This window comes from Typopeltis vanoorti, chromosome 17 (assembly GCF_054136105.1).
Source record: "Typopeltis vanoorti isolate ZY-2024b chromosome 17, IOZ_Tvanoo_1.0, whole genome shotgun sequence".
NCBI lineage: Eukaryota > Metazoa > Arthropoda > Arachnida > Uropygi > Thelyphonidae > Typopeltis > Typopeltis vanoorti.
In genome coordinates this window covers 42,971,187-42,988,059 of record NC_143565.1, presented here as the reverse complement: position 1 = coordinate 42,988,059, position 16,873 = coordinate 42,971,187, and the positions used below count along the sequence as shown (strand labels likewise).

General features: G+C 36.8%; 1 protein-coding gene across 1 annotated transcript in view; it reads right to left on the bottom strand.

Annotated features, from left to right (window-relative positions):
* LOC150097326 (eukaryotic translation initiation factor 3 subunit D-like) overlaps positions 1-4,860 on the bottom strand; it is a 97,182-nt gene extending 92,322 nt beyond the window's left edge. Inside the window, exon 1 of the mRNA XM_090406813.1 lies at positions 4,647-4,860. Within this exon, the coding sequence (XP_090262939.1) occupies positions 4,647-4,772 (126 nt within the window). The 5' untranslated portion in view covers positions 4,773-4,860. The remainder of the gene's footprint in view (positions 1-4,646) is intronic.
* Between the last annotated feature and the right edge of the window lie 12,013 nt (positions 4,861-16,873).

Below are 16,873 nucleotides of genomic sequence, written 5' to 3'. Positions count from 1 at the left end.
AAGGTAGTGGTGGTGTGATGGTATGGTCCTGTTTTTAATGGTTTGGTTTCGAACTTCTGTTTATGGAACCACAAACACTGAACATTTTGGACAATGCATTGCTTCCCAATTGGTGGCATTTCTACAGAATTGACAGTTATCTCTTTCAGCAAGACAATGCACCATGTTATACGGTTGCTACTATAACTGCGTGCTTTGTGGTCATGAACATAGTTGACTAGCTTCCACAGCATCCTGATCAACCCTACTGAACATCTGTGGAATGAAATAGAGCATTGGGTGAGGTCCAAGGATATCCATCCCCCACCCCCACTTCACAACAGTCCAGGAACTCATTACATGCCTACAGGAAGAATGGTTCAAATTCCCACTGATCACTATTGTATGCTTGTGGAAAGTATACCCATAGGATTGCTGCAGTCATCGCAGTAAAGGACTACCCAACATCTTATTAAGATGGGTGCTGTGGCTGTTTGTATCTCACGTTATGGTGTCTGTAGACTTCTTACCAAGCAGTGTATATGATCTGGAAGCGTGACATACTGTTCATTCAAAGTTGCTAATATGTGGGAAAGGGATTTCATTAGAAAAACGGTATGACTAAGTTACCAGCTGAAAGTGACAGTAAAGTATCTAGGAGACTGCCAATACTGTACAGTGTGATTTTGATATGTAAATGAATGCTGCATGTGCTGAGGCTTAAGAGAGGACAACATGTTGGAGGTTTAATGAAATATTTACAGCACTAGGAAAGGATTAAAAACTAATTTTAATGCTTTCAATATTTTATCTCAGTCACTGAGACATCTTTAGGGATTGCAAATAATTCTTGTAACACACTCAAATACAACACAGCACTAAATGAAACACGTGGGTGACTTGAAAGTCCTATCTAAGTGGTGCGCACTCTATGGGCATTTGCAGGTAGCCTAGGATATAAAGTGGGACCTCTGATAATTAATGTTTCCCAAATTTTGGGAAGTTTTATACAACCATATTTATTTTATTTCTGAGTCTTTCTTTTTTTGAACTTACTATGGACTTACTAATTATCAATCTAATAGCTGACAGAAGACTTTATGCAAGTTCAGCAGGTTCCAAACACATGAAGAACAGCTGATGCATTGAATTCATTCATGTAAAATTACTGTTATATTACCTTAATGGCCATCAAGTAATGCATGATAAGGTAAAGTGAGGAGCATGTTGAACATGACTATCAACAGGAATGCATTTGTAAAGTTTTCCCTTTATATTTGTAAAGTTTTCTCTTATACCGCCAGCAAAACAGGCATTCAACTTCATTTTTATGCAATTTTTTGACTTCCTAGGCAACAACAATGCCATATTTCCCCTGTGAGCGAATTTTCAAAATTTTCATAATTTTTTTGTAGCACATAATCCTTCTTCCCATGTCTTGATTAATTTCCCCCACCAAATTTGGTGATATTTCAGTTGTTAGACTGAGCTACATAAGGCTCTGAATAGAAGTAATTATGGCCACCCTGTACATATATAGTGAGTCTGTTTATGTGATATATGAGCTCCAGAGGATCGTCCTCCCCACCTACACACACACAATTGAAAATTGCATAAATACAACATGAAAACATTTACAGTAGGGTATGGATACAACCTACCATAGTGTAAAATCTCCAAATGACTTAACATGTTAACAGGTTAATTATCTTACACATACAGTAAACATAAAAAATTTAATTACTATTACTTAGTACAGGAAACAATATACTGCATAAACTTTTCGACATGAAAAATTTATACAAACACTTGCTGAATGCTTAGAGGCTATTATTAATTCATTAATTTCATGCTATATATATTAATAAAACATATTACAATATTATCAATTTAATTAAGCTGATGTTCAAAAATCTTATAAACAATGCTTCGATCAGCACAGCACAAATTTAACACTAATAATTTATTAAATTTCACCAAAAAGAAATTCACAATTAAATGTACTAAATTAAAAACCTCTATTAATAAAAGTCATATGAAATACAATACTTTACTAACAAACTAAAGTCACTGTAAATGATAAACGAGTGCGCTTAGTTTGATCAGCTCTCAACAGCCTAACAACAAAGAGGAAGAAATGAATAGGGCAGATCATACAATTATTATGTGATGGATGAGTCATCAGCTTGATTAGCACTTACTCAAGTCATTTAAGTTTTTTTAAAATGTTTTTTAATGTATAACTTCAAGTTGGGCAATCAAATAAAATGAAAATAGTTAAAAAATTGAATCTGTGTAAACTGGACAAGTGTAAACAAATTATTTACTGCATATTAAACGAACTAGCCTAGCACATGTAGTTTGCTGTGGTTGAAATATTGTGAACCAAAGTAAGATGCCAAGAGATGCTGAGCTGAGAATGTTTTGAGACTAAAAAAATATCTACTCACTGTCAGGTAGATAAATATCTAATAAACTGGCTGCTCTATGTATTATGCATTTAGTTTATTACTATTATAAAGACATCTCTATGAAGTCATCATGGTAGCCCCATGCTAACCCTGATTTACATAACATTTATCACACTTCTTAAACTAATCACTAACAAAAGTATTCATGAATGCCTCTTGAAAGCTATTCTATTCACCAATCAACAGCCTAACAAAAAATCTACTTCTCGTGTTCTAGCTAGCCAAACTCTTACATAACTTCTGAGGATGAGCCCTTGTTCTCTTCCTCCACTTCCTCTCTTGTCTGCCTATAAATTAAATTTTGTAACCTACAAACTCTCAATGTATCCTCAATAGGATACATTTCAAAGCCCTATTAGCATCTTGGTCGCCTTGCCTCTGGATCCTCTACACCACTTCCCAAAGAAACCCTGGCAAATCTTAGCACAGTAATCCAATGTGGTTGTAACAGCACTTTATATAAAGGGATAATATCCTCCTTATCTACTTGTCACTAGGTTTTTCAATATTTAAGTGATCAACAACATTATTATTATCAACATTTGACCTCCATGGAGTCAGAGACTCATCGTGGGAGGAACTCACGATTGCATACAATGCTCATCCAATTGCGTCTTAAACTGATTCAATGTGTCCACATCCACAATACACTCAGGCAATGCATTCCAGTCATCAACAACCCTCCATGCAAAGAACCTGCTTCTCATTCCTTTGCTCACACCCTCCTTATACAGTTTCCAGCAATGGCCTCTTGTTCTACTCCCCTCTCCCATTCTATGAAAAATCTCTTCCATGTCTACCTGATAACAACCACTGACCAGCTTATATGTCTCAATCATATTCCCCCCCCCCACACACACACACCTCTTCCTCCTATTCACGAGGCTCTGCGAGTGATTTATTGAACTATTCTGTCTACTTTGCAAATATGCTCTCAAAGCACTGTATACTATCACTCCAGACTTCTTAGCCTCATTAATTTCCTGCAGTTTAATTTCATTACTGTAATGTACAGCTTTTAATTCTTTTATCAAAATTTTTTTAATGAAGTTCATTTACAATAAAAGTGATTAGCTGATTTACTTAAACCCAACCAAACTTTTTCAATGTCATACGTCAAAATGAAGATACTGTAAACTAAAAAAAAACTTTATAATGACAAAAATGTCTTTATAAACCAATTACTAAATTAGAGACTGAAATAGCCTGGTCCATGCAAAATCTTTTGCAGGATTCAAACCACACCCTACCTTTTGAAGCTTCTGGTCTAGAGTGCCGGTGCAGTGTAAGAACGATGTGAACCATCAGTTCCCAACCGGTGGTATGTATACCTCCAGGGGTACGTGCTGGCAGTTCAGGGGTAAAAATAACCAGTAATGGTGGAAAAACAAGTAAAGTAAACAAAATGCAAAACGTTAGTTATGGAACAATGAATGTCAGTATTTAAAAACAGCTATTTTACAAATAAGGGGTACAATTTATAGAAATGGGTTTAAAAGGGGTCAAGCATGAAGTAGTTAAGATCCATAAAAAAAAAAAAAAAACAAGGAAAGAATGAAAGGCAGATGACAAGCAAGAAACATGCAGTAAAAACGATCTAAAAACCAAGGGAGAACTTGATCAGGAAAAATGAAGGGGAAATAGATATATATCGGAAAAAGTTGAAGACATCAAATATAGCAGGATAAGCAGATATGGAAAGAAAAATGAACTTATACAACGATCTACAGGAGGAGTAAATAGATATTAAAAAAATATTTTCATCATCATGGCTAGAACTAGATATCTCAGTGAGCCATTTGACCTCTTAGAATTTTCATTAACACTATCAACTACGGAGTTTTACATACATACATATATATTCATATTCAAAAATGGATAGACGAACTAAAACGAACGGACAATAGCAGACTAAGAAAATTACTTGACAGATATAAAATAAATGAAAAGAGAGAGAGAGAATTCAAAGACCAAGCAAACGATGACGTGAGATCAGAACTGACCTCGTGGGTTTAATACCATGATACAAAGACTGTCACTGAAGTTGACAATTAATATAGGATAATTAATTCTAATGTATGTCTCGTATCAGTTGATTAAAAATTCAACGACTATGAGGATATACAACCATATCCGGGTAAATCAAAACAAACATATGGAAAATGTTTATCTTCAGCAAATAATCGAAAACTGTACCTTTCCTAAACGATCGCTTTTGCAAAATGGTTGATACGGAATATCTTTATATTGATCTGGTATAGTACAAGGACCCCATCCACTTTCATTATCTTGGATTACAGGAGGTACAAAATGGGCATACATTCTCCTCGAAATGTAATTATAATTTCAATTATCAATTAATGGAATTCGATACAATGCAGCACACGCTAGCAAAGCCAAAGAGACTTTATCACTACGCCACCACTGTGCAAATCATGATGTCACGACAAGTATAATATTAGCCCAAAATAAAACAGTCTAAGGTTTTTTTAGGACTTATTCTGCTAACTCGTCGTTTTATACATTATCATATTCACATTTATTTCAAAATTTAATGTTTAATTGGTTTATAGCATACTTTTATTGCTTTGATCATTTTTTTGCTTTCAGTACATATTATGTTTTCATTGTTATAAAAGACCAATTGTAATTTGGATACCAAAAAATCTTTTAGTATTTTAGAAGTTACTAAAAATTAAATAACATCGTTTCCATTAAAGATATTCAGATATGTTTTATAATTTATTTATTTTATGTTTATTTATTTACATAAACCCCTGTTCTAATATATTTAATGTTTACACAAACTGTTTTTCAAATTTTTCAGATTGCTATCTTTATAGAAAAGATAGCAATTTGCTATCTTTTCTATAAAGAAAATTCAAGTGTCTCCACATTAATATATTTAAATGCATGCATAAAATAAATAATCCAACTCCTTCCATTCCATCCCCCCAATAATCGGAGTAAGAATAATCCTAACTCACTTGATCTCTATAAAGTTAGTTAAGAAGCACACTATCACTGACTGATAGTGTGCTTCACGGAATCAAAGCTTTCAGGGGAAAGCGATTCCTTCAGACAAATGTCGCCATTTATTGTCACTAAATACAAACAATTATATATTATGTTTGCCATATTGTGCGTTCTATGGTAGATTTTTTCAAATGCTCGGTTAAAAATCTGAGATTTTCAAAGTGACATCTCTAACTGCGTGTATAAAGCGTCATTTTTAGTTTTCTCGGGCAACAACTTGTAAACTTACTTTATAGTTTAAATTTAGTTTAGACTTTTTCCATTATATATTCAAGCAATTTCCTATGTTTCTTCAACACACACAGTCCTTCCTTACATCCATTCTAAAATAACGTCACCTTATCACAGGAATATGAAAGTCTGATCTTATAAATAGGTTATGTCACAGATCAGAACAATTCTCTCTCTCTCTCTCTCTCTCTCTCTCTCTCTCTCTCTCTCTCTCTCTCTCTCTCTAACTAACTAACTAACTAACTAACACAAGCTATGAACATTTACGCAAGTAATTAATTTTCTTCAAGATGTTAAAAATATCTTCCACAATTCAGAATTGTCATTTTAGAACCACCGTAGTTTGTCTTTTTTATTGCAGATTTTATATATATAAATTACTGAAGTTTTTTATAACCCAAAAATGGGGTAGGCAGGGCCATTTTTATCTCTGTCTAACTTTTGAACACTGATGAGGCAGAAAAATCTGCCCTGGTTGCCAATTAGAAATAGCTGGCCTAAGACTTACACAAATTATAAAGGACATCCGGTGACCCCCAACACAACACATTTATGGTCTGAAATAGTATCGATTCTACGTTCGATTTTGATGAATTTACGGAACAAAAAAGTTGAGATCATATATATATTACACCATTTATTCCTCTAAAAGGATGTAGCCAAGGCCGTTTTAGACTTACCTAACTTTTAGAGACTTGAGAGGCAGTTATATAACATAATGCTACATTATTATTATTATTATTATTATTATTATTATTCCTGATACCTCCAAGGAGTCCGAAGACTCATCGTGGGAGGACATCTACAATTCTCTCTACACCTAACCTCTACTACGAATCATCTCCATCAACGCCATCTACCGCCCACTTCCAACACCACCACAACTAGTAATTTTTGTCTGTAAATTGCGTGTGTTCTGATGGGCCGATTTGTATGTATGCGGGATGAAAAACCCGAGTTTCCGGGAGAAAAAACCCTGCTACCTCCATATGAGATCGGCTAACTCACAATTATGGCTATATGATATCATAATAAAAATATTTATTATTTCTACAATGTATATATTATTATTATTATTAAGAGAGGCCTCATCGAGAGAGGCTACATACTACACGCACCTGCTATCATGTTTTTTTTAATTAATTCGCCTGCTTGCACTCACAACATTTAATGGCAATAATTCCAATCACGCACCACAACATGAGAGAAATATCTAGCCTTCACCCTCTTCTTAGCAGCAATCTTTCTCATCTTCCAAGGATGCCCTCCTGTCCTTTCTCCACCTTCCTTTAATCGAAAAATTCTTTCCACTGAAATCCTGTATTACACTATCAGAAATTTGGTAGTCTGAATCATATCACCTCCCTTATTCCTCTTTGCTAGTGTCTGCAGTCTACAATTTCTCAGTGTTTTCATAATCAGATTTTTATAATTGAAATATACACATATATATATAATAATATATATATATATATATATATATTATTATATATATATATGTATATTTCATGTATATGTATACTTGGTATCCTTAATATATATATTAAGGATACCAAGTAATTTTATAAACTTGGTTTTTTTACTCCTTCTCCCAAGTAAGCAAAACAGTTAAGTTTATGCCTGAACGTGGTTCAAGTCTAAAGGTAGTGCAACACTAGGGCAACTCGTTGTAAAGATGGGTAAGGCTCTGATCACAATTCTTAGTATTTCCCATAATGTAAAACACATCTCACTACGAGATGTATACTGTTATACATTATGGGTGGGGGGGGAGTCACTACCCAGACCGGTTTCAACCTTTTTTGTGGTCTCCTCAGTGAGTAACTAGACCCTGAAATACCAAGGTTTTATCCTTATAAGGGCTGGCTTGAAGGGGAGAAACAAGAATGCTTTTCATCTTCCCCGTTGTCTGTAGAGGACAATGTAGGGATAAGGTGATAAGGTGTTGTTGAGCTATAAGGCTCTGATCATGGCAGAAGGTAACAGCAATAGCCAAGCCTCAGTTAGAACTTCATTGGCTACAGCATTGCCTTCCATTATCCTCCAAAGGTATTAATCACCGCATCTCACGGTCGATTCTTTGTTTATGTCTACCAAGGTTTTTAGTAACACAGAGCCTTATCAACTTTACCTATACAAGTTGGTACAAGGTGCTTTTACTTTGAATAAGAAACTATGGATGAGATAAAGATGTGAAAAGTTTTTTACCTTGGGGATAATATATATTAAGGATACCAAGTAATTTTATATACTTGGTTTTTTTACTCCTTCTCCCAAGTAAGCAAAACTGTTAAGTTTGCACCTGAACGTAGTTCAAGTCTAAAGGTAGTGCAACAGCAGGGCAACTCGTTGTAAAGGTGGTAAAGCTCTGATCACTATTCTTTGGTTATATATATATATATATATATATATATATATATACAGTATATATATAATCGTCATCAGCAGCAGCCATTGTCGATCCAATGCTGGATGAAGGCCTTTCCAAGATTACTCCAAAACTGTCTGTCCATGGCTCTCCTTTTCCATGTCACTCCTACAAATCTGGTGATATCTTCAATCCACCGTGATTTAGGTTGGCGTCGTGGGCATTTTTCCTCTCATGGAATCCAATCCAGAACTTCTTTTGCCCATCGTTGATTTTGTCTTCGATGTACATAAATGCAGAAACACTCACAACTTTCTCGACAATTCAACATATAATTAGAAATCTCATTTTAAAATCATCAGATAATTTAACTACATAGCGGTTGAAACTGGTAAGTATGACAAGCTTAGGAGTTTGATTGATTCAGTGCCATGGCATGTAAAACTGCAGGGGCTAGATGTTGATAGTGCATGGGAGGCGGTTAGGAAGTATTTGCATGAAGCAATGGCTGACTGCATTGGTGCAACCAGGGAGGGAGCCAAGGAGCCCTGGCCCCCAAAAGAAAATGACAAAAAACAATAGAAAAATTTCCAAATTTCTTTTACTAATTAAAATTCATTTTTTTATTTATGTTGCGTCGTGTCTTCTATTTCAATACTACTTATGAATTAGCGATCATTGCAGATGTTCAGTTATAGATCGTATGCGATGCGCAGTGTGTATTCTCAAATTATCTATTCAACTCGGGCCCCCCCCCCAAGATTAAATCCTGAGTGTGCCACTGGCTGACTGTATATCTACAGTCCAAATTATAAACTAAGTAGGGGTTAAATGGATGAATAACACCATTAAGCTTGAGCTGCAAAAAAAAGAAACAACTATGGAGGGATTTTAAGGAGAAAGGTGACCGGTATGAAGCACAGGCCAGAAGGATAACGAGTGCCATAGGAAGAGCAAAAACGGAATAAAAGAAAAAAATCGGATTGAAAGAACATTAGCCATACAGGCCAAAGAGAATCCCAAACAGTTTTTTCGATATGTTGCAAGTAAAAGAAAAAATGTATATGGCAGAATGATTTTAAACAATGCCGATGGTAGCGAGGTAACCAAATCAGTTGATTTAGTTACCTCGCTACCAGTGGAGGTGAGTAGTCTATAACAAAACCTCAATGTCAATACATCTATGGGATTGTTTGGTATTCCAGCTCGTGTCGTACGTGAAGCGGATAAAGAATTGTCAGTGCCCTTGACAATTTTGTTTAATTTGAGTCTCGGGTCTGGGTTAGTCCCGATGGGGTGGAAACAGGGGAAAATATTTCCACTGCATGAAGGAGGTTCCAAAACTGTTGTTGTAAATTACCGACCGATTAGCATATCACGAATCGTTGTCAAGGTCTTGGAGAAATTAGTCAAGAAAAAACTACAGGATTGGATAGATGAAAATGGGATACTGTATGGAAGACAACATGGTTTTGTGAACGGCAGATCATGCCTCAGTAACTTGCTCACGTTTTATTACACAGTGACGGCTGAACTGGATAAGGGTAATGGGTTTACAGTGATTTTACTGGACCTTGCTAAGGCCTTTGACAAATACCACATGAAATTCTAATCAGTAAATTGCAACATATGTGGATGGATATAGGGTTCGTTAGATGGATAGGAGGGTGGTTGATGGAGAGATATCAGAGAGTAGTTTATTCAGAGGTAGATTCCAAAGGACGACCTGTGACTAGTGGTGTGCTGCAGAGTTCTTGGACCACTACTATTTAATTTGTTCATTAACAATATAGGAAAGGATTAAGAGGAACTGTTCATTTGTTTGCTGATGATGCAAAGTTGGGTAGGGCAATTGTGAATGCACATGACATCAAAATTTTGCAGGATGATTTGGATAGATTGGAGGACTGAGCTAAGGAGAATGGATGTCCATTTAATGTGGCAAAGTGTAAGGTTATGCATTTTGTGGTGAAAAGATTAGCAGCAGTACACCACATTCGTAGAAATGTACTCCAGGAGATTGACGAGGCCAGGGATTTGGGAGTTTTGGTGGATAGGGAGTTGAAGTTTAGGGAGCGCATTGCAAAAGTGGCTAAATCAGCTCATCGACTCACTTGGTTGTTCAAAAATACTCTGACAAGCAGAGACAAGCAAGTTATTGTTCCTCTGTATCGAGCCTTGATAAGAACCCCATCTTGACTACTGTGCCCAGATCTGGGCGCCAGGGTTTCTTCTTGATGGGGAGGAGGTAGAGAGGATCCAGAGGCAGGTGACCAATATCATAGCAGGTCTATGGAATGAACCTTATGAGAACAGGTTGAAGATTTGTGGGTTGCAGAAATTGGTTGAGAGGCGGAAAAGGGTGATATGATTGAGACATTCAAATTACTGAATGGTTTCTATAAGATTAATTCAGAAGATATTTTTTAGAATAGGACTGGTGGGTTGGAGGACTAGGAGCCATACATGGAAGGTGGGCAAGAATGTGGCTAGCAAGAGTGTTAAAGCTAGGTTTTTTAATTGGAGAGTGGTGAATGAGTGGAATAAGCTGCCAGAGTTTGTTATGGGTGCCATGACTGTGAATGAGTTCAAGGCGAAGTATGATAGATAGTGTGAATGTCGAATAGTTGTTATTGACATGATGTTAGGGCCTCCCTCGACGAGTCTCTGACTCCTTGGAGTTGCCCGGAATAATAATAATAATAATAATAATAATAATAATAATAATAATAATAATAATAATAATAATAATAATAATGGCAGTTGAAACATTCGTTAATCTTTAATGATTGTCTACTGGTTTTCAGTTTTACACCTGAAGTAATCCTATGTATTTAGAATGGAGTATTCTGTTTTTTTTTCTTTCGCTAATGTGATTATTAATATAAAGAGCAATCTAGCCATCTTTAGACCTACCTAACATTTGGAGATTGAAGGCGCACTTTGTCCTCCACCGATAGCAAATCAGAGATTGATTGCCCTAGGTTATCCCTAATTATTCACGGCATCAAGTGGAGAACGTAAGACAAGGATAACCATTCCGCATCCATTCACCCTAACAAATTATATTATTTATCTGATAGTATACTTTCTATCAATGATATTCTTGAATTTACGACGAAATCCTGAGACAGTGGAAGGGAAAAAATCTTGTCTGTGCCCAAGATCGACTAAGTCGAGAAGCGATTTGGTGTATGCACACACACACACACACACACACACACACACACACACACACACACACACACACACACACACACACACACACACACACACACACACACACACACACACACACACACACACACACACACACACACACACACACACACACACACACACACACACACACACACAATGTGTAGCTCAGTAGAAGTGGCGTTTGCACACTACAGCAATTGACCGCACGACGAAAGGCGTTCGAAACTAGTCGCCGACTAGAGGAACATTTTCTAAGCCTTTTCTCGACAGGTTCCAGAGTTAGTCGATCTCTGGCACGGGCTAGAGGGTTTTCTCTTCCGGAAACTCGGGTTTGTCGTCCCGTAAACTCAAGAAAATCGGCCATCGAATCCACACTATTTTCAGATATTAATTATATTGTGTTAGGGTTAGGGACCAAAACATGGCAGCACTTACATGCCGCCTGCACTGCGTGCTAATTAATTAGTGATAGCCTTGGCCCAGCTATCACTGATTGGCTACCAGTGGAGATTGAACTGCCCACTCAGTCTCCAAAAGTTAGATTTGGCTTCAAAACGCTTCGCCTACTCCCTATACGGGAACAAAAAGCCGTTTGACTGTCTGTTTGACTTCATGGAAAGAAATCAAACAGACACCATAGTGTGAGGAATAAACATGGCGCCTACCTTAGTATGAAGTAGAACCTCCATTTGCTGGGATGACTGTAGCAATTCTGTTTACACAAGCGTATGATAGCAATCAATGGGAATTTTGGAACATGCTTCCTGCAGGCATTTAATTAGGTTTTGGACTATTGTGGGACAGACGTTCCTTCATCTCACCCCTCTCTCCGGTTCATCCAACAGATGCTCACTCAGGTTGAGATCAGGGCTTTGTGGAGACCAGTGAAGTGTGGTACGCACATGTGTACAAACCACGAGACACAACAGCAGATATATGACACTGTACATTATTGTGTTGCTGAAATAGACAAACGTTAGTCCTGTAGATATGCCAGAAAGTGGAAAGTATTGCATTTCCACAAGAGTGACACATCTCTCGGAGTTCAAAGTTCGTGGCACAAACAGAGGTTCAAGGCCAAACCAGTACTCCATGGAGGGTGTAATAATAATAATAATAATAATAATAATAATAATAATAATAATAATAATAATAATAATAATAATAATAATACCATTACACAGGCAACTTGGAATTTAAGAGTTCGGATTATGCACTCTAGTAAGAAAAGTTTACTGGCATCCATCATATCTATTTATCTGCTTGACAGAGGGGTGGGGGGGTATAGTGATTCGTCGATCCATAACACAGCTTTCTAAGCTCCCACTTTCCACTCTACACTCATGTTGCACCACTGAAGACGACGTTACATGTTGATTCACATAATGTGGAGGTTACATATGGCGGTGCTACCATTGAAACGCATGTTGTAAGCATTGGTTCTGAAGGTCTTTATGCAAATTCGTGTTCCAGCAATACCGGAATTCCACATTCACTGTGTCAGTCGACAAATTGTGTTCACGTATTATTCTTAGTATCACCCTTCGGAACGTTCGGTGAATGTGGCTGGTTGTCCTCAACAGGTAGTACTTGTAGTTGAATCCTTGCTTTGAATAAATGTTATCACTGAATGTAGACCTGGGATGGCCCAACAATTTGTCAACACTTTTCCGAACAGATAATCCTGCAAGATGGCATCCAATCACAACGTCCCTTTTAAACTCTGTTAGTTCTCTTTCTCGCAGCCATTTTCTCGCAAACATTGCACATACTTGGGTACACTGTCTGAAGAAAGATCGTAGTCAGTTGGATTCTAGTCGCTAACTAGAGGAACTTATTTTAAGTATTTTTCGACAGGTTCCCGAGTTAGTCGATCTGTGTCACGGATAAGCAAGATTTTTCTCATGGAAACTGGAGTATTTCGTCCCGTAAACTTAAGAAACTCGACGGTAGAACCTATACTATTTTAGACATTAAAAATGATGTGTTAGGGACCACGATATGGCGTCTCTTATTAGCCATCTGTTCACTGCATGCCGCTGTTCACTGATTAGCTATCAATGGAGATGAACTGGACAGTCTTGTTTACTTCCTATAAGGGAAGAAAAGGCGTTAGCTGATATATATATATATATATAAAAAATCAGCTAACGCCTTTTTATTCCCGTATACGAGGAGTAGGCGGGGCCATTTAGCCCTATCTAACTTTTGGAGACTGAGTGGGCAGTTCAATCTCCACTGGTACCAATCAGAGATAGATGGCCGAAGGCTATCACTAATTAAGCGGTACACAGTTAAGAGAGACGGCTCAGATGTGCAGCCATCTCGTGGTCCTAACCCTAACACAATATATTTAATGTCTGAAATAATGTGAGTTCTACGGTCGATTTTCAGTAGAGGCAATTTTTCATTTATTTCATTATATATATATATATATATATATATAATGAAATAAATGAAAAATTACCTCTACTGAAATTCTCTGTAGACCTTTCAAACTCTGGTGAGTCTTAATCATATCACCCCTCTTTCTGCTTGTTCCTGGTGTCTGCAGCATAAAAATTCTCGCTCTGTCTTGATAATCTGAATTCTACAATGCTGATATAATTTGGGCACTCTCCTTTGCAGTCTCTCGACTTTATCAGAATCATCACGAAAACCAGGAGACCAGACCTGCATGCAATAGTCCAAGCGAGGTATTATAAAAGCCTTAAAGAGTCAAAATTACTTCCTTATCTTTACATGTTCAGATTCGTTTTAGTATTGCCATTATTCTCTGAGTTGTATTCGCAATTTTTGCTATATGACACTTGAACTTCAACTTCTTATCTACTAAAACACCAAGATCGATTACTTCAGAAGTTTCTGAAGTTATCAATCATATTCCCATAAGTATAATACGACGTTGGATATCTAATCAATTAAAGTACATGACTTGACATTTATTAATTGAAATGACAACCTTGTTCACAACATGTCCACAATTCCAGCCTATTCAAATCGATCTGTAAGTACTGCATATCAGCAACACTCCTGGTTACCCTACCTATCTTTTCTTCATCACCAAGTAGCTTATATCGCTTGTTAAAATCCTTCGCAATATCATTAATGTACAGATTGAATGACAGCGGCCAAGCACTGATCCATGTGGTACACCACTGGGTTCCTTAAATCTCGCAGACTCATGTCCCGCGTACATCACTTTTTGATATCTGTTAGCCAGACATCCTCTTATCCACGCTAATATTTTATAATCCAAACCCATATTCTCCATTTTATGCTAAGGCGTTTGCTAAGACTTTTGTCAAAAGCCTTAGCAAAATTCAAAAGTATCATGGTGTAGACATTGCCCTTGTCTAGTTCAATGGTAACATTATTATAGAATGTGAACAAGTTGCTAAAACATGATCTTCCCTTAGTAAACCCATGCTGTTCATAGCAAAGTAGAGATTCACTGTCAATTTATCTGATAATGCAAGCCCTGACCAACTTTTCCAAAATCTTCGCCACCACTCCTGAGATACTAAATGGCCAATACTTGGATATGTCAGTCTTTGCATAACCCTTGTGCAATGGGATTACCATACATTCTTTCCACTGCTCTGGAATTTTCCCTGTTCTGATACAAATTATATAACCAGATTTAAATAATAGGCAGTTCAACTGAACACTCTTTTAGCATCTGTGCTGACACCTCATCAGTTTCTATTGCATCTCTTATTTAGTGTGAGCAACAGCTCTAGTATTTCCTGCTTAGTAACATGAGTTTCCTCATAGTGAAGAAATAGCAGAGAATTCAGTGTTGCATTTTGATAGCTTTTAGGAAAATGACTGCTCATTAGTTGAACAATAAATTCTGCGTCAGTCGCCTCAATACCATCTGCATTCAGAAGAGTCATTCTTTCAAATTCTTTATTTCGTTTACTTGCAGCATATCGATAGAATTAATTTGAGATTTTTTTGACTTGCAGAGCTAGTTTCTCTTTATACTCGGACTTATTTTTTCGTACAACACTTGTGATTCTTCTGACCTGCAGCTTAGAATTATCCTGACTGACATCATTATTACGCACACGATAATCCTTGCACATCATCTTTTTGTGACGAATCTCTTGCTTAATTAGATGACAAATCCGTTTCATTCCTATTCTGTTTATTCTTCGATCTTTAGGGACACAGTCTGATATCAAATCATTCAAGTATTTTTAAACACTTCCTACACACTGTCGAATCCTTCCCATTCAATAACTGATACCATGGCACTGAACCCAGCATACCTCTCAGGTGGTCATAATTTCTTTCTGAAGTTCAGCATGTAACCTTTTCTGAATGGAACATTCATAAACTTAGTCACTTCCCAAGTGAGTACTGCGTGATTACTGTCATCAAACAGAGGCAGAATAGTTACTGTTTTAACTGAAACACCATTTCATACTATAATAAGATCTAGCACTCTTTGACCACAATTTCCTTCTCTCATATGCAGCTTGAGGAAGTTTGATTGGTTGCAGCTCAATAAATTCAGTTTCATTCTTCTCATGCGATTTCATAGCTATCCGATCAAGATCAATGTTCGGATAATTAAAGTCCCCCATTATGACTTCTCTTTTTTCACCCAAACTATTTATTTGTTGAGGCAATTCTTCTTCTCTAGAAACCGATCCACTACGTCTTTAACAACACCCTTTGAGTATTTCATCTTGTTAGACTCCACCTCCCAAGAGATGGCTTTATATTCACTGCTGCAGTCATAGGTCTGAACGTTTTCTGGTTTCAAGACATTTGATATAATCAGCAGCACATTCCCACCTCTTCTATCCTTCCTATCTTTCCTAAAATTACCGTGCTCTTTGCACTCGATACAGAATAGTATCGAGTCAGTGCGTTAGATTCTGATAGCAAAGTTTCACTAATGCTTTCAACATAATCGACTCTTTTGTTTATTATACTCCTAGCATTCCTGTACAGACATAATAAATTACCTAAATGCTCTTCTGCATACATTTGTCTGTGGTCCGCATAATAATTCAACAACTTGGAGATTTCTGTATATATGTACTTTCTTACTTATGCAGACATCGATACATATGCCTGATAAGTCCGAACCGGACGAACACAAATTTGTTTCTCTTCATAATCATTTCCATAATAATCACCAATGCCATTATTAACAGTTACCTAACATTGCCGCTCTCAGGCACAGATTCGTTCTATTCCTCATATCAGATTTTAGTTTACCTGACTCTCTTTGTTAGGTCTCATATCAATTAATAATTTTTCAAGATCCCTGATGCCAATCGCTTTCAAGTGTATGCTGTCCCTGTTATAGTAATCCAATCTTTCCTCAGACTCACTGCACACATTCAAAAACTCGCATCCATTCCTTCTAAATCATCTACACATCGAATCATTTACATAATTGTCCTTCTTAATTCACTTTTATCCTATCGAGGTAATATACTAACTATTTTTACTTTCTTACTTTTCACTCTCGCCTCATCCAAAAAACCTGTCATGTCGACTCTGATAGTGAACTTATTGCTAGTTCGTAAGTCTTTAGTACTTGCTACAATTATTCCGTATATTC